The 19,777-nt window shown below is 42.2% G+C and overlaps 1 protein-coding gene across 1 annotated transcript in view; it reads right to left on the reverse strand.

Moving 5' to 3' along the window:
- Nucleotides 1–19,777, reverse strand: part of LOC148894497 (low-density lipoprotein receptor-related protein 1B-like) — a 334,893-nt gene that overhangs the window by 171,960 nt on the left and 143,156 nt on the right. The window contains exons 24-29 of the mRNA XM_089002179.1: nucleotides 16,442–16,687; nucleotides 14,894–15,091; nucleotides 14,594–14,798; nucleotides 11,025–11,189; nucleotides 10,716–10,960; nucleotides 2,149–2,280 (exon numbers count right to left, since the gene is read on the reverse strand). Of these exons, the coding sequence (XP_088858305.1) occupies nucleotides 2,149–2,280; nucleotides 10,716–10,960; nucleotides 11,025–11,189; nucleotides 14,594–14,798; nucleotides 14,894–15,091; nucleotides 16,442–16,687 (1,191 nt within the window). The remainder of the gene's footprint in view (nucleotides 1–2,148; nucleotides 2,281–10,715; nucleotides 10,961–11,024; nucleotides 11,190–14,593; nucleotides 14,799–14,893; nucleotides 15,092–16,441; nucleotides 16,688–19,777) is intronic.

The raw sequence follows: 19,777 nt of genomic DNA on the forward strand, positions 1-19,777 counted from the left end.
GAGGTGATGGGCAGGTTTGGACTCCAGATGAGGAACGCTGAAGGACAGATGGTGGTTGACTTTGCTAAGAGAATGGAAATGGCTGTTGTGAATACTCTCTTTCAGTAGAGACAGGAACATAGGGTGACCTATAAGACTGGAGGCAGAAGTACACAGGTAGTAGACTACATTTTGTGTCAACGGCGCCAACTAAAGAAAATCAGTGACTGCAAAGTAATGGTTGGTGAGAGTGTAGCCAGACAGCATAGGTTGGTGGTGTGTTGGCTGACGCTGGCATGAAGAAATCAAAGGCTGAACTGAGGACAAAATGGTGGATGTTGAAAAAGAAAGAGTGTTGCATTACATTTAGGAAGGAGGTAAGACAAGCACTGGGTGGGCAAGAGGTCCTTCCAGATGACTGGCAAACTACAGCGAACATAATCAGAGACACAGGTCGCAAAGTACTCGGTGTATCGAGTGGAAGAAAGGTAGATAAGGAGACTTGGTGGTGGAATGGGGAGGTGCAGGAGTGTATACAGAGAAAGAGGTTAGCAAAGAAGAAGTGGGACACTGAGAGGACGGACGAGAGCAGACAGCAGTCCAAGGAGATGCAGCGCACGGTTCAAGGACAACTGACGTCTCTGGACAAGTTGTGTCCATAATTTGTAAAATGGCTTCATTTGCTAAAACGACGTTCATTGAGACATCTCCCCTCAATGTTGCCTCATAATGGCACGGAATAAATTCTTTAATCGATTGCAAACATGTATGCGTTCCTCTTCAGAACTATTTGAATCATATTCATAACTGGATGCGTAACAAGAAAGCATATTCTCCAAATCTGAAGCCATTGTTTTGATTCTGCAGCAATGCAAGACGTCTTGGCGTGACGTCACGAACTTGGGGCCGTAAATAAAAAAAAAGGTCTGGCGGTCGTGGTCGTAAGTACATGTGGTCATAACTCGCGCAGGTCGTAAATCGTATGTTACCTGTATATCCCTAATGGACAGAGGTGACAGTGCCAGGCATGTGCTATCTCAAGGCTATCGATAAAAAGGTTTCTTCAGCCGTCTTCTGTACTTCTAAATGTCGGACATTTCGCTCCTCATCCGAAGAGCTTCGTCAGTGAACTAAAGTTGTGCTGGTAACCGCGGCGCTATATCCCTAATGGAGAGAGGTGGCATTCCCAGACTTTTGCTATGATAGGTCCCTGCTCTAAGGTTTGGGGAGCAGTGGACTACTCCCTGAAGCCAATCTGATTATCTCTAATGTTCAATCCCTGGCTATGATTGCATCATAAGCACTTGTACCGCTCATTGGCATGACTAAGCCTACGTGGTAATGACCACCTGACGTGGTTACCACATCGGCATATTCTTCTTTGGTCTTAGACCTTCTTATGTCGTTGCCACAGGCTTAGATATGCTGATGGAGTGATACCAGTGCTAATGAGGCAATCAGAGCCAGGGATGGAACATTAAATGTAATCAGATAAAACGAAAGACGTAACAGATTGGCTTCATGGAGTAGTCTACTGCTCCCTCAACCTAAGAGCAGGGACCTATCAGAGCTGAGGTCTGGCACCGACACCTCTGGACATTAGGGATATACAGTATATAGGGCCATATTTACCAGCACAACTTTCATTCACTGAAGCGAAATGTCCACAACCTTCAAAGAAGTACAGATGACGGCTGAAGAATCCTTTTCCACGATGGACCACTCCAGTACGACTGAGAGTGTCTTTTCTCGTTTCCTGTCATTTTTCACGGATAGAGAAAAAGCCAAGGCTGAAAAGCAGTCAAGGCGATGTCATCGAGTGGTGCTTCTTAAAACACACAATAGCATTTTTTTCAAGCATTTTTTTTAGCATTTACCATTTTTTTTTTTGGATTGACCTTCAAATATAAAGCCTTTCCTGTAAATGCATGCAGCAGCTAGCTATTATTAACCACAAAAGAAAAACGTTTGATTGGTTTCAAGATAGAGTTCAGAATGATGTAAGAAAAATGTACAATACAAATTGGACCTGACACTTGGGCTGCTTAGTGCCCACGTAAACATAAAACGATATTGTTCGATGTCAATCAAATGACGCCGCCGTCATAGCCGATATCCGACTTTCTCCACATGACCACTTGTCACAAGAGGACAAATCATGACACTCACCAAAGCAGGATTGTTTGTCGGGCGAAAGCTTCATCAGGTGCGGACAGGCGCAGGATGCAGTGGAGTTATAATGAATGAGGCACAAATGCGAGCAGGGACCGCGTCCATCATTGGCCTCGCAAGGATTGGGCGCTGACAGGAAGGAGAAACAAAAAAAAAACAATACAGAAAGGCTCTTTGAGTCGAAATGCCAAGTAAACAGATATGAAAATTGCTGACATTAGCGTCAAAAAAAGCGTCAGTGAAAATATGTGTTGTTGTTGTTGTTGCTGCTGTGAAGTGGAGGGGATAAAGCATATCATCAATGAATGCCTGGATATGTGTTGATAAAAACACATTTACTGTGACCCATTTGTCATCAAAAAATAGATAAATAAAGACATCACATCAGCAATAATAGAAGGAAACAAAACTATTTAAGTGCATGCTTAAATGACGACAAAAAATACGTCACCGGAAAAGGGTACGCGCATCACTAGCTATCTTTTCTTTCATGTTTTTGAACCTGACTTATGTCACTTTATATATGTCACTTCCTCACTTTACATACGTCACTACCTCACTTTACACACATCACTACCTCACTTTACATAGACACTACCTCACTTTACATTCAGAAATTACATGTATTGTCTTGTCAATTGTATGTATTTTTTTAGCCACGTTAGCCAACTATTAGTGCCTTGCAAGCTGGGTCCGAGAGGACATTAATTTCATCTGTGCTGTATGTCATGCATATTAGCATATTTGACAATAAAGCTGACTTTGACTTTGACTTGACTTTGACAGCTTGCACCAGTCTGCCCGGAGGCCCAGGGCCTTTACGTCGGGCGTACAACGTCTCTGCCCGGGTGGCCGACAACTTCTTGAAGAAAAAAAAATATATATTTTCAAATCAAACGCTTGTTTTATTCAATGAAGCAAAAGCTATAAGCGAGCCGCCACAAGCGAGCCGCCACAAGCGAACCGCCATAAGCGAACCGCTAGAAGCGAACCACTACAAGCCACGTGTAATTGTCTTTCTAAGCTTTCAAAACTTTCAAGTACACTTTTTAGTCATTGGCTGACGTGCCAAGCATGCAAATTGCCAAACGAACGTTTGTTAGGTAATTTGCATACTCGGCACGGCAGCCAATCGGAAGCCTGTTTCGCGCTTCGGACTGCACCGTGACTGAAAAGAGTACTTGAGAGTTTTGAAAGCCGCTTAGAACGAGGAGGCCACGTGGTTTTGAGCAGACGACACAACGCAAACATTGCATTGCGCACCATGACCACAAACGACAACTGGAGCAAAATCTTCAAATGATATTTACTATAAATTAAGCAAGGGAGCATTTGTGATAGGTACTTCCTTCATTTAAAAAATCCTTTATACTTCCCAACACTTTTTTTTTTTGCGATTAGTCTTATTGTGTTTCAAGTTGTGATAAACGGGGCAGAGAACTTTCAAGGACAACCGACATTTACCTTTGTGATGGTCGTTGATGGCTTGATGGAATGGATAGCTTTTTGCATAAAGTGTCTCAAGGAGCTATGGGTTGTACATCTTAGAAGTTGTGATATTGCAACAGAAACAGATGCAGGCAGACACACTTGAAACTTCATTAATAGCTGGTTCCCTTGCTTGTATGTTCACTTCAAATTATACAGATAGCTTGTGCGGGTTATTTGTGGAGCCTGATTGATGGGATATTTTTACCTTGCAGTCTACACTCTGCCATTGAACTATCAATAAAGTTGAAACAAATCCAAATTTCACTGTGTTTTCTATCCATTTTCTCACTCTCTCTCTGTCGTCTGCCAATCTGTTTTTATTTGCAGATCTGTGTTCTTTACCAATCACATGCGGCCTTAAGTGAAGGCTGGTGGTGGGGAACAGAGGAAAAAAGCTCCAAGAACCGGCTCGTTCACGAACGACACATCGCTGATTGTGGCGCTGAGTGTGTTTCTTGAAGAATAGTTTGTATGTCAATATTATATTCTCGCGAATTTAACGTTCGTAAGGCGAAAGGTTCGTTAGCTAAAGTTTTCGTAAGCCGAGGTATCACTGTATTGATATGTATATTTGTTGAGTGAAAATGACTTCCACAAGTCACTCTCATTTTCTATTAGTATGTCAATGGGATTTTATATAGTCTGTTAGCATCGGCTAACTGTTTCCAAAAAACATTTTATTTTTTCTGTTTTCACAGAAGCAACTAGCCAAAAGTTTCTAAAATATTATGATACCTTGCAGGAACACAAAATATGGAGAAATACATGTAGACAGGCAATATGACGAGACTTGTTAAAAAAGGTGGAAGTTATTACACCTGGGTGAAAATATTAAAATAATATTTAAAAAAATATATATACATGTTTTTTTAAATTTTGAATGTTGGAATGGATTTCAATGTAGAAAGATGATTTGACACACGAGTCTTTTGGGTTGCCATGAATATCATTTTTTAAAATACATCATTTTTTTATTTTTTTTTAACTCATTCAATGCCATTCACAAATTTATTTGGGAATTGAAAGTACAGTAAAGTCTCGTTATATCGATATTCAAGGGAGTCCGAAAAAATATCGATATAACCGGGACTATCGATATATCCTCTCCTGCGCCGAACTGCATTAAACAAAAGCCGCCAAAAGAGGGCAGCCAAGCGCCATATAAGAAACGGAGCTGGCCATTAGCTCCCTTTTTTTTGGGGTGAGAGATGTTCACCCAATGTTGCCTCAAAATGGCACATATAATTCTTTAATGATTGTAAACATGTATGCTTTAATCTTCAGAACTACAGTGTATTTGAAACATATTCATAACTGGATGTGTAACAAGAAAGCATATTATCCGAATCTGAAGCCATTGTTTGGATTCACAAGCAATGCAAGACGTCTTGGCGTGAAGTCATTTTTATTTGCATTTGAATAAAAAGTGACATCGGCTGTCCTTTAATACACAGTATGGAATGTTAATAATTTTCAAAATCATCGCGCTTCAGAAGACAAAACAAGAAACATTGTTGCAAAAAACGATTGCATTCATATACAGTACAGTGGGCATGTACATAACACAACAGGGAAACTGCAACGCTTACATCTTACTGTATTATGTATACAATTTAAAAAAGTCATCAATCTTCTTCTGCTTCCCATTTTTACCTTTTAACACAAACACTTCAATCTCGTCTGCTACACATGAGCTAGCGTCTGAAAATGAAAATGGCTCTGCTACACGGGTGCTGGGCACGTAACCAAGTCACCTGACCAAGTCGACCAATGGCGCGACTGATGGCGTGACACGTAACCAAGACACGTGACCAAGTTGACCAATGGCGCGACCGATGGCGTGTCACGTGACAAAGTCACACGGCCAAGTCGATCAATAGCGCGACCGATGGCGGCTCATGTGACCAAGTCGACCAATGGCGCGACCGATGGCGGCTCACATAACAAGACACGTGACCAAGTTGACCAATGGCGCGACGGATATATCAATATAAACAACAAAAATGGCCGGCGGGGGATGAAAAGGAGCACCGTAATAACCGGATTCTCGTAATAACCGGGTATCGGACTAAACGGTACTAATTATACATAAAAAGACTAGAAATGTGCAAAGGAAATGAAAATAGTATCGTAATAAGCGGTAATATCGATATAACCGATATCGATATAACGAGACTTTACTGTATGACATAGAGCGCCATTTCAGAATTTGTTCGGGTTTTGTTTTTTCATGCTTGGGTGTTGATAAAGCGATGGCCATGGCCTCTGGCAATGTTTTTTCCTTTCCACAAGGGGGCAGATTTCCATTTTTCCATGTTAGCAATTTGTTCTAGCTTCCGCTGTTGTTAAAGCATCATACAAACCAATACTTATGTATTACATTGCATTTTGTACATCTGCCCCATTTCAAGCTCATATAACGCCAGACCCATATAACTTAGGAATTAACTCTATTTGTCTCACGAAAGAAGAGGGTTTAAGCTTTCTAACGCTGTATTGAATTGTTATGCCGTCCTAAAACTCAATATTTTGTGGGTCCTGGAATTCAAGTGACAATGACAAAAACCCTGGCACTGGAGGGGACAAATTTTTGCACAATTGGCAGCGAATGAGTTATAATTTTGTGTTTTTTTTGTAATAAATAAATGAATTGCAAGGGCGACAGCGTACACGCAGACATACAAATATATGAACTTGATGACAGTTGGAACATTTTGGGCTTGTGTTTGCATTTCCTGAGCAGATGGTGGATCTGAACTTTCCAGAATGATTCGGTCTGTGTACTGTTCAACAAACGGTAAACAGACTTCTGAAAGCTTTTTTTTATCCCGGTTGATATCTCGCTGACAGAACGGACGTGTGAAGATTTATACTCGATATTTATGGAACCTACGTGTAAATATATCCAGTATCCTATACCTGCAAATGAAGTCCAAGATGGCGCCCGAGTAGGCAGCCATCAATAAGTGCTCTCACGAGCCTTGCTTTTGTTGGTTGTTTTTGTGTTGTTTTTGTTTTTAACACTTGCAAATGTCCCCATTGTGGGACTATTAACTCATTCACTGCCAGACGATGTGCAAAAATGTGTCCGCTCCAGTGCCAGGGTTTTTGTCATTGTAACTCAAATTCCAGGACCCACAAATATTAAGTTTTGGATTGGATTGGATTGTACCTTTATTCATCTCTCAGTGGAGAAATTCACAGCAGCAAAGTTTTGAAAGGAAGAGGAAAGGAAAGAAATACAGTGGTACTTCAGTTCTCCAGCGCCTCACAGTTCAAACAAAATATTTGAGATATTCTTGCTTCGTAGTTCTAATACGGCGGCTCGAGTGGTTAGCACACCGGCTTCACAGTGCAGAGGTCAACGGTTCGCGTCCCACCCCGGCTTCCCTGTGTGGAGTTTGCATCGTCTCCCCGGGCCTGTGTGGGTTTCCTCCCACAATCCAAAAACATGCATGGCAGGCAGATTGAACACTCTAAATTGTCCTTAGGTGTGAGTGTGAGAATGACTGTTGTATGTCTTTATGTGCCCTGCGATTGGCTGGCAACCAATTCAGGGTGTCCCCCGCCTTGTGCCCGAAGACAGCTGGGATAGGCTCCAGCACCCCCCGTGACCCTACTGAGGAATGTGAGAATGACTGTTGTATGTCTTTATGTGCCCTGCGATTGGCTGGCAACCAATTCAGGGTGTCCCCCGCCTTGTGCCCGAAGACAGCTGGGATAGGCTCCAGCACCCCCCGTGACCCTACTGAGGAATAAGTGGTACGGAAAATGGATGGATGGATAGTTCGAATACCAATCGGTGTTCAAACGCCAATACGACGTGTGAGTGCGTACGCGAGGGTGGGGTGCTTAATATAGGTGTACGAATAGTTTTAGCCCCTAATCATGCCTCCAAAGAAAGTAACTGCTGCTAAAAGTGACAAAAGAAAAGTAGTGCATACAACTATTGCATTTAAGAAAGAAATAATCGCAAAATATGAAGGAGGTGTGCGAGTGTCTGATCTGGCGAGGGAATACAGCATAGTGAAATCTACGATCAGTACGATATTAAAGAATAAGGAGGATGTGAAATCTAGTGATGTGGCTGTGGGAGTGAGAGCAAGTGTCATTGGATAGATATTTTAAGAGAAAAGAACATCCTGTAGCCGAGTCATCCGTAGCTGTCACGTTCCGAGCGAGAGTGACAGCAGCTGACTCGTCGGAACGTAGTGGAATGTTTGGGATCCCAAAGCAGGCAGAGACGTACTACCCAAACAGGATGTTTATTCACAAATAAAAGAAAACACAGCGAGTAAGAAGGCAGGGGGTGATCCGACCTGCTTACCGCGCAAAAAAGCAAATGGCACACGAGGGTGCAAAATTACGCAATCCCGGAAGATGACATACATTTACGGGACGCAGGGAAAATACCTCGGACCGGATACACTCGCGCATCAAAGGAAGAGTCCAGGTATGGTGGCGAGTTGAGTCAATCATCCGGCATTGGCGAGGTGATCGTGAACCGTATAAATGCCCCGTGTCCGTGATTAGAGAATTGACAGCAGGTTGAGGGTGGCCGGGAGAAGCAGCCCCTCCCCCCTCAACTCGCAAGTTTCAGGGGCAAAGAGATGGTTTCGGTGTTCGAACAAATCGCTTTTTGAACAGGGTCCTGGAACGAATTATGGTCGAGAACCGAGGTATCACTGTACGTTGAAAAACAAAATACAGGAATGCCATCTTGAAGTCCAAAAAACAAAAATAATCAAAAAAACTTTTAGGACTACATAAACATTCAATACAGTGTTAAGAACCTTCGAATTACTTCTTTCATCAGAAAAAAAAGTTAATTCCTAAGTTATATGGGTCTGGAGGTATATGAGCTTGAAATAGGGGCATGTGTCCAAAATACAATATAATACAATACATACATGTTGATTCATATAGCGCTTTAACAAGGGAGGGAAAACTTTGCTAGATCATCAGAAAGAAAAGTTAATTCCTAAATTATATGGTCCTGGAGATATATGAGATTGAAATGAGGGCAGCTGTCCAAAATACAATGCAATACATACATATTGGTTTCTATAGCGCTTGAACAACAGCTGAAGCTTGAACAAAGCGCTAACATGCAAAAGGGAAATGAAAAAACATTGCCAGAGGTCTGGCCAGCGCTTTATCGGCACGCAATGCATGATAAACAAAACCCGAACAAATTCGGGAACGGCGCTCTATGTCATATTTTCAATTCCCGAATAAATTTGTGAATGGCAGCGAATGAGTTAAAGGCTTTCTGATTCTGACAAAGATAAAATGCCCGTGATAACGTGAGCATTTGCGAGCCCTTAGCGTTAAGCTAATGAAAACGCTAGCACGTGGCCCACAATAAGCTACACATGGAACGCATTTCGGGGACTCCTTTCTTTGGAGACGGCTTTTTTTGCGGTGGTCGTCGCTGGTCACTGTCAATTATGTGCGGGTTATGCAAATGAGGGTTGTGCGCTTTCTAATCGGCGGGCGATTGTTCGCCGACTGAAGCAACCGCGCCACTTTGTGCTTGGAGAGCCTCCAGTGAAACGTAGATTCAGCGGCGTCTGAAACCAACTGGGAAATTTTCCATTCTTTGTCGTATCGCATCACAACCATTCCTCTCACCGGAATGTTCGGGGTGCGCGAAAGCATCACGTACATACACGCACACATCGACACCATTTTTTTTTTTGAAATGTGAGAAAGGATTAGGCACGCTCTTCTTGAGGAACACAGACCCCAATTTGATGACATTTATCTCTGGTGCACAATAATGCTAATGCAGCGATGGGAAGGAACTGGTAATTAATTGGCGACACATTGAGGGGAAGCAGAGGAAGCATTACGTCGACATTAACGTGATTACCATGATGATAATAGTCATTTATGCGCGCTGCACGGTTGGCACCCCAACTGAGTCGCACTGTGGAAATTTGGGCGCCAATGACAAGGAACATGAAGGTTCCCCAGATTAGATTACTTTATGGCTTTGAATGGAAAAAAATCATTAGAATATTTGAGGTGGTTTATCTCTTGACATATTTTAATTCATTTATGGCAAATATTCGGGTTGCTTTTGGATCCATATGTTTCAAGTTTGAGATTGAAAAAAATCATACTCATGTGGGAACTTTATATAACATGGAACTTCAAATTTCGCGATTCTTTGGTTCCAAAAATGTGACTAAAACTGAACTACAGAACAAAAACCAAAACCGGGTTTCATATTTTGACAGAGGTGGTTAATCTTTTTCGAGATTTTAATTCATTTAAAAAATATATGCCGAATATTTGGGTCGCTTTTGCAATGATTCAAACTTTAGAGCAAAAAAAAAAAAAAAATCACACCGACAGGGGTATTAATAAAATAATAAAAAGAATAACATGGAATTTCAAATTTCACGATTCGTCTGTTCCAAAAACGTGACTAAAACTGAATGACAGAACAAACACCAAAGCAAAATTCCACATAGGAAATAATGGCAAGCCAATTAATGTGTTCCAATCAGATTCTCAAAACTCTGAGCAAAATCTACAGCAAAGGTGTCGCAGTGGTACTTGGGTGCCTTGCCCATGGGCAATCTGGCCCACTAGGTCGTTTTATTCGGCCAGTGAAAGCAAATTAAACTTGTGAAATTTGAATGTCAATTCTGAATCAAAATTTCAAATTGTCCCATGTAAATCACAATAACAGCCATTATTTTTTATTTATCTATATGTAAAATGTGGAAGGGATTAAAGATTCTAATGGCTTCCCCAAATTCGTGATGGCCCCCGAGAGGAAACCGGAACTACAATGTGGCCCACGGCGCAAAATAAGTTTGAAACCATTGATCTACTGTTTATCGACAATTAAGTCTCACATACAGGGAACAGTGTTATGTAATAAATTATTCCAGGAAACAAACAAACGACACACAAATCTGAAGCATGGAAAAGCCAGGACTGGCTGAATTAGCCTAATAATCATTTTAGCCTGTTTGTGCTCTTGAAAAAAATGGTCACAAACAATAACCACGTGGTCTCTCGACACGAGGTCACTCACCGAGTCCTTAACTGCTCACCTTGCGGCTGCCGACTGGAGTGGAAGATCTGCAGGTCAAAAGGCTGCGCGCTCGTCTTCTGGATGACGGTGACGTTTTGCCCCGTCCATTTATTAGCTCTCGCCAAAGTATTGGTCCTCCAATCCGTCCAGTAGACATTTCCTCCAAAGACGGAGACGGCGAAAGGGTGGGACAGATATTCATGGCCCTTGAGGATCTCGATGACGCCGGTGCCGTCGTAGAGCGCCGAGAAAATGGCGTCCGAACTGTTAGAATAAACCGTGTCAACATTGAAGGGTGGGGAGACTGTCACGTTAAAAGCTTCCGTACCGTGCATCGGTCCAAATGATCCTCTTCTCCAGATGATCCAAAGTCAGTCCATTGGGCCAGGCACCGATCTCCATATCTTTGAAGACGATATGGCGACCTTGTCCACTCATGGATGCAGCCTCGATTCGTGGGAACGTGGCGTCCCAGTCCGTCCAGAAGAGAATCCTGCCACCGGAGAGCACGACACCACTTGCTTATCATGATCCACGGCATTCAAACCAGCGAGTAAAGTTGTCGCGAACCAAACTACGGCATTGTTGGAGAAAACAAAACAAATTGCACTTGCGAGCGACCGACTACTCCTCTGGACAGATGCAGTCTGCTGTTGCAGACCTTAAAACGGGAGACCATCTGTTAGACTAGGACTTTTCAGAGCTCAATGAGGTCTGACAACGAACAGCGTACACGCCTCTGAATAGAATCTAGAGTCCGTATCAGCTCGCCAACCAACGTCAACAACTAAAGACGGCAAAAAGAACGACATGACGTCACCGAAGCGATCGGTGGACACCGCTGAGCCTCATCCGGGACTCAATCGGCGCATCAGCTTGATAAGGTCTCGCCGATCGATGAACCACTGCATTGAGTGGATTCAAGTAATTAAATTAGAATGATTGCTTGGGCATGGAAGCACATGGAGAGTAGCCATTAATCCTCTGCCAAAATTGCTATCACGTTTAGCCGTCCTTCCCAAATGTGTTAAGGGTAGCAGAGGGGAGTGAGCAGGAGAAGATTACGCAAGTCTTAAGAGTGTTAAATTGATTTTTGGAATGTCGGGGGTTTTGCTTTAATCTCAAAATATAAATGGCCTTGGTATATAGTCAGAGTTCAAGCACGGCGGTGCATTAATCAGGGATACGCTCCCTATTTGAAAGCGCCGTACATACCACGGAATATCAATGTTACGCGCATCTGCATGCTGGACGGCGCTCGTGACTGATCACTCCGCTGCCCGTTCGATGACGAGGACGAGGGTTGTTTTTGAAACAACATGACAGGGAAGTTTTACACCCCCTGCATTCAGACATCATTTTTGCGATGGATTAAGATAAATAAGTGAACCAAACCCAAAATCGGCTTTTCAAGAGGGGAATACAAATAATTGGATTGGATTGGATTGGATATGCCTTTACTAGTCTCACAGTGGAGAAATTTACATTTCACAGCAGCAAAGTGATGAAAGGAATGAAATAATTGAAATTGAAAATGGAATTGAAAATATGACGTAGAGGGGCATTCACGAATTGGTTTTGTTTTTTTCATGTTTGGGTGCTGATAAAGCACTGGCCATGACTTCTGGCTCTATTTTCTTTTTTCCGCAAGGGGGCAGCATTTTTGTGTTTTCAATGTTAGCGTTATGTTCCAGCTTCAGCTGTTGTTAAAGCGCTATATAACCAATGTGTATGTATTGCAATGTATTTTGGACATCTGCCATTCTCATTTCAATTAACTCCAGTTACAAAAGTTAGAGAAAGGTAAACATATAGACAAACAGATGTATTTTAGATTATACCCGGGAGAGGCCACGTCATGTATCTATGGCCTGCCAAAAATACATAAAGAAGGGTTCCCCCTCAGACCCATTGTTTGTAGCATTGACTCCTCTACATACAATGTAGCCAAATATTTAAAGACTATCTTAGCTCCGTTGGTTGGTAACACAGAATATCACGTAGAGAACACCACAGGGTTTGTAGAGAGGATCAAAGACCTCATATTGGAACCTGAGGAAACATTGGCATCTTATGATGTGACTTCTCTCTTTACATCTGTCCCAACCCCAGCAGCAGTCTCAGTGGTGAGGACGAGACTGCTGGCGGACGTTTCTATGCATGAAAGAACCAAACTTAAACCGGACCACATCTGCCAATTATTGGAAATCTGCCTTAATACTACGTATTTTCAATTTAGGGTTGTGCTATGGGCTCACCAGTTTCACCCATAGTGGCTAATCTGTAAATGGAAGAGATGGAGAAACAGGCCCTCACATCCTTCCCGGGGACAAAACCTAGATACTGGTTTAGATATGTGGACGATACGTTTGTCATAATTAAGAAACAAGAAATTCAATCCTTCACAGATCACCTCAACTCGGTAGACATCAACATTAAATTTACTCGTGAGGACATTAAAGAGAACCAACTAGCCTTTTTGGATTGTAAAGTAATTATAAAAGAGGACAGAGCGCTAAAAACAGAAGTCTTTAGGAAGGCTACGCACACTGACCAATACTTACTTTTCGATTCTAACCACCCTTTACAACAGAAACTAGGAATTATCAGAACCCTCCAGCATAGGGCTAAACTAATACCAACAAGCGTTGAAGGTAGAGAAAAGGAGTCAAAACATATCAGGAGAGCACTCACAAACTGTGGGTACCCTCAGTGGTCATTTAACAAATGTCAGAAAGAAAGAATAGGGAATGAAACCAAAAATTCTGAAGACAAAAAAGGAGAGGAGTAGCCTTACATTGCAGGAGTTTCTGAAAAACTACAAAGAGTCCTTTGGCAACACAAAATTCCTACTTATTTCAAACCGATAAACAATTTAAGGCAGAAATGAGTGCATACAAAAGATAGGCTGCCAAATGAAAAGTAATGTAGTTTATTCAATACATTGTTTCTTCAATACATTGGGGAGACTAAACAAATTCTCAAAAAAAGACTTTATCAACATCGCAGGGATAATACTAGTGGGCTTCAATCGGCAGTACATATGCACCTAAAAGCGAGCAACCACATTTGACCACAATGACGACGATCTTCGCGAAAGAACAGATGGTTTGAAAGGGGAGTATAAGAAGCAATTTTCATAAAACAACTCAATCATTCATTAAACCGGTTTGGTGGGGTCAGGTTCAATTTGGATCGTTCGTACAATAGCCTACTAAAGCAAAATAGGATTAGGAATATTGATGAGGTGATACCGGTGGAAGTGGGGCATTTAGGCCAGTCGTTAGTCAGAACAATAGGAACAATCAGTGGAGTGGGAGGGAGTAGTCCTCTGCTCCCCCCAACATGAGAGCAGGGTCCTATCATAGCAGAGTCCGGCACCGCCATGACTGGACAGTAGGGATCTATATATATAGAGCCTAAACTACCAGTAAGACTTTAGTTTGCTGACGAAGCACCTTGGATAAGAAGCGAAACGTCCGACACCTTCAAAGAAGTACAGATGACGGCTGAAGAAACCTTTTCATCGATGATATACATATGCTAATTTAAAATTTTGCTTTGTACTTTAGCATGCATGATGAAATTTGCATGCTAAAGTTTGATTCGGACACAAGACCACATTTGGCCCCCGGGCCTTGACTTGGACACCTGTGGGTTAACCCCATGAAGTTTAAAATGTTCAAGTCGTCTTTTCCTGACCTTTTCTTTCTTTTTAATCGGCATAAGACATTTTAGCAAATATTTTGGGGAAGATGACATTGGGGCCTTCGACAAAATAGATCCTCAAAATTTCAGTTTTCAGTATCAACAATCAACCAAAAAATAATAATATTGGAATCTCAGGAGATTCCCTTGCCAGATGATGATAGCAACGCTGGGAGGCAAGTTGCATACCCTTGCACGGGGTCCAGAGCGATGGCCCGTGGATGCTCCATCCCTCCAGCAATCAGCGTGGCGCGCAGATGTCCGTTGAGTTCAGCCACCTCGATCTGGTCCAGATTACTGTCGATCCAGTACAGTTTTCCCGTGATCCAGTCCACGGCTAAACCTTCTGGTGTAGCCAGACCATGTTGTATGACCACCTCAATGCCGGTCACGCCTGAGCCCATAAAAATGAAAGCATGTAGCCCAAGAACTGTCACCCACGAGGCTCTCAGGAGCGGCGATATTACCCAACGTACGCTGTCGGCCTACCTCCCGTCTCAGAGAGCCTCCCCCTGTAGATTTTATCTTCGACCACATCGGTCCAGTAAAGGAGGCTGCGACTAAAGTGGAAATCCAACGCGATGGTATTTCTCAACCCCGGCACAAGCAGGCTGTAGTCCCTCTTGTGAAGGTCTATCCGTCTTATCTCGTGACGAATGGAGAATATGATGAAAGCCTCAAAGGGATCTGAATGAAAGAGCGTGGGGAGTGGGAAGCGAGGTGGGGGGTCAGAGAAAACAAGAAGCTTGATTATATTGAAGAGTGCAACATCGCAGGCTCACTCATTCACAAAAAAAATGTGTCCACTCCAGTGCCAGGGTTTTTGTCATTGTCGCTTGAATTCCAAGACCCACAGAATATTGAGTTTTAGGACTATATAAACATTCAATACAGCGTTAAAAACCTTAGAATGACTTCTTTCATCAGAAAATAGTTAATTCCCAAGTTATATGGGTCTGGAGTTATCTGAGCGTGAAATACGGGCGGGTGTACAATATACCTCTCCTCTTTCAACTAGAACTGCTTCATGTCATCACAGAGAGGGTACAGCAAGTCCTGAAGAATGAATAACTCTGTGTCTTTGTGTTGTCATATTTGTTATGTTTATTTTTTTCCCCAAGATGGCGGCGCGTGAACACGCAGCGGCTCCCCTCTCTCGGCAAATTGGCGTTTTCATGTTTATTATGTTTGTTAAAGTAATTATAAGTGCCTTGCATGCTGGGTCCGAGAGGACAGTAATTTCATCTGTGCTGTATGTCATACATATTAGCATATTTGACAATAAAGCTGACTTTGACTTTGACTTTGACTTTGATACAATACAATACCTTTCATAACTTCGCTGCTGTGAAATGTAAATTTCTCCACTGCACGACTAATAAAGGCAAATCCAATCCAATCCAATACAATACATACATATTGATACATACAGCGCTTTAACAATAGGGCAGGGAAAACTGCCAGATCATCATAAAAAATGAGTTAATTCCTAAATTATATGGCTCTGGAGTTATCTGAGCTTGAAATGAGGGCAGCTGTCCAAAATACATTGCAATATATCCATATTGGTTTATATAGTTAGGTACTGCTTTAACAACAGCTGTAGCTGGAACAAAATGCTAACATGGAAAAAGTGGAAATGCTGCCCCCTTGTGGAAGGGAAAAACGGTGCCAAAAGGTCTGACCAGCGCTTTATCGGAACCCAAGCATGAAAAACCAAAACCCAAACAAATTTGGGAATGGCGCTCTCATATTCTCAATTCCCGAATACATTTGTGAATGTCAGTGAATGAGTTAAGAATATAATTTGTTTTCGAAACGGTTAGCTGATGCTAACAGTCAATGTCAAATCCCATTGACATGCTAATAGAAAATGAGGGCGACTTGTGGAAGCCATTTTTCCCGAAAGATGGCGTGGCATCAAGTCTAGATGGGAAGCGGTGAGCTCCTTAAAGGAGATGATTAGTTTTTTTTTATAAATTGAGAGGCGGCACATGTGCAGTTCAGCATGTTTGCCCCCTGTACCCCCCGCGTCACCTGTGCTGTGGCAGCTGTCGCCATCGGGGTCGAGCCTCCATCCGGGATAACAGGAGCACTTGACTGTGGTCTTGTACTGCTGGCACACTTGGCTACACTTCAGGTGGTGGCCGCAGTAGTCCACCACCTCGCACGTCTTGTTGCCGGAGTCCAGGTGAAGTCCCGGCGGACAGGAACACACAACCCCTTTGCCCGGCGCCACCGTGCATGTGTGGCTGCAGCCCCCGCGAGCCACCAGGCACACGTCTTGGGGGAAACAAAATGGCAACAAGTCACAATTGGAATGCTGGCAGAGGAAATAGTTGGCTGAGGTATGTTCTAGGAAGCCTGTTTTTTTAAAATATGGATCGTGTAATGCTGCCTCGGCACAGAGGGAAATAATCAGTCAGATACTGTATATACTGTACATACTGGATATATAATAGTTGTCAAGTTACAATGATAGTTTGCTTTCAGTTTGTTTTGATATTTACTGTGTGTTTTTAATTCAGTTAGTTTTAATTGTATTTTAAAAATGCCACATTTTAGTTCATTTTTATTAGATTTGATATTTATGTATTTATTTATTTATGCATTTATTTATTTATTTGCTTATTTATGTATGTATTTATTTTTGTTTATTTGTGTTTTATTATGTATTTATTTGTGTGTTTAATAATAATTAAACACACAAATATAAACACACTCATAATTAATTTATTTTTTGTTTTATCATTGTCTATTCTGAGCATTTATTTATTTCGTCATTTATGTATGTATTTATTCATTTATGTATTTATTTATGTAATTATTTATTTGTTTATTTTATCTTTATCTATTCTTATCATTTATTTATTTGTGTATGTACGTATTTATTGTTTTTATCATTGTTTAGTCTTAGCATTTATTTATTTATTTGTTTTTATCATTATATATTCTTATCATTTATGTATTTGTTTATTTGTTTGTGTATGTATGTCTTCATTCATTGTTTTCTCATTGTTTATTCTTAGCATTCATTCATCCATTCATTCATTCATTCATTCATTCATTCATTCATTCATGTAACCATTAAAATGAGAATAATCCGTTCCCAGGTCTCCATAAAATATAATTTTCAACTAAATAAGCCTTAAAACTACACACAACATACCTTATCATATGAATAATAAATATGCTACTGTATTGTAATACACTGCACTGTATTAATAAAGTCACTTCATTTACATTTGTGATTGTCGTTGATGGCTCTTAATTGACACCTGTTGCTTTCTGACTTCTAAGGTCTTATGAAACTGAGACATCACGTTACCATTCATCATGTTGATGATTCTCGTAGCCACAGTCTTTTCAGAAAGGAACTGATCAATAAAAGCCTGCACATCACAAATTCTTCGATGCTGCTTTCAAGGATCGAAGGGTAACACATGCCAATTCTTTTCTGTCAGCTGAACACAATGATACTGTCACGTTCCGAGCGTGACAGGGATAGCTGACTCGAACTTTAATAAAAGGGGTTGGATCCTAAAGTAGGCGGCAGAGACGTAGGTGCTTTTATTACAACAAATGGCGCGAGTCCGATGATTCCACAGACCCGCCAAAAGAAGGCGGGCGGGGGCGATCCGTCCAGCCTATCAAGCTAGGCAAAATAAAATGGCACGTGGGGGTGGAAAAAACTCGATCCCGAAAAGCAACGAACTTACGCGATCGCGGCTAACAATCACCTCGGGCGAAGCAAAGTCTTGTGCTGGCAAGTCCAAGACACTGGCGAGGCGTGAAGCGTCGTAATCATGTCACTGGTGAGGTTACAGCGACTTGTTGAAATGTCCCAGTATCGGTGATTAGGGGATTGATATCAGCTGACGGAGGTCGGGAGCGGCGGCCCCGCCCCAGCTTTCAACTCGCACGTGACAAGTCGGTGTCATTAGTCACGTGAAAGCATCGAGTAAATAACACCTTTGTGTTAAGCTTTGTTGCTTTGGATGGTAGCAATGGTGGACTTAGCATATCGGTACCGGGTTCTTTGTAGAGCGGTAGTAGAAAGTTACTCTCAGGGAAGTGACACACAGCGTGAGAAATGTGTCAGGATGAGACTCACATGAAAGTCGCGGTGCACACCTGTGACGCCACAAACACCTCGTTCGTTTTTCTCAATGATCTCCTTCTTCTCCTCGACTGTAATTTTGTTTTGTGTCTTCTTCGGCTGAACACGAGCCTGTGGTGGGGTCTTTTTCGGTCCCATCACGGAAAAAGTATCGTTGAAGACGATCGACGTGCGCAGAGGTGTGGAACACCTCCACTCTCTGTATGTGTATGTGTGCGTGCGTGCGTGTGTGCATACGTATTTATCTATTTTTTAATCAAGATCTATTCTTTTCAATTATTTGTTTGTTTATTTGTGTATTTTTTATTTATTATTTTTATTTCATTGTTTATTCTTAGCAGTATTTCTGTATTTATTTACATATTTACTTATTTTTATACTTATGTTATATTTTAATAACTATATGCGGGGCGGCCCGGTAGTCGAGTGGTTAGCACACCGGCTTCACAGTGCAGAGGTCGCCGGTTCGCATCCCGGTCCGGCCTCCCTGTGTGGAGTTTGCATGTTCTCCCCGGACCCGCGTGGGTTTTCTCCGGGTCCTCCGGTTTCCTCCCACACTCCAAAAACATGCATGGCAGGCAGATTGACCACTCCAAATTGTCCCTAGGTGTGAGTGTGAGAGTGACTGTTGTATGTCTTTGTGTGCCCTGCGATTGGCTGGCAACCAATTCAGGGTGTCCCCCGCCTCGTGCCCGAAGACAGCTGAGATAGGCTCCAGCATCCCCCGCGACCCTAATGAGGAATAAGCGGTACGGAAAATGAGATGAGATGAGATGAGATAACTATATGCAAAAAGAAAATCCCTATAATAAATTGCAGTTTCTTCTTCTGGGGGTTATGAGGTAGACTGAAACTGAAATTAATGTAAAATGTCAACTGAAATTTCACTACTCATACATGACAAACGACAACAAAAAAAGCAACAACACCCCAAAAGGCTTCTCGATTTTGACCCAATTGACTTTGAGCAAAAGGCTTCTTTTCCCAGCTCAGCTCGCGCAAGCGTTGGAGGGTTGTGAAGGGCACCCATGGGGCTTGGCTTGCGCTACTCGAGAAAATGAAACTCCGTGTTTACGCTGGTCATTTGGAGAGATTAGAGGGAGAGTGCGAACCACATGAGATCCCATTCTTGTCTCGTATGCCACTCGGACAAACACTTGCTGATCATTAAGCTGGCGTATTTCCACACATTGTCTTTCCTTTTGTGCCGTGATCCAACTCCGCAGAGGCGCGACGAGCCTCAATACGCACTG

This window comes from Hippocampus bargibanti, linkage group LG08, assembly GCF_051943395.1.
Source record: "Hippocampus bargibanti isolate YZ-2025 linkage group LG08, ASM5194339v1, whole genome shotgun sequence".
In the NCBI taxonomy this organism is placed as follows: Eukaryota; Metazoa; Chordata; class Actinopteri; order Syngnathiformes; family Syngnathidae; genus Hippocampus; species Hippocampus bargibanti.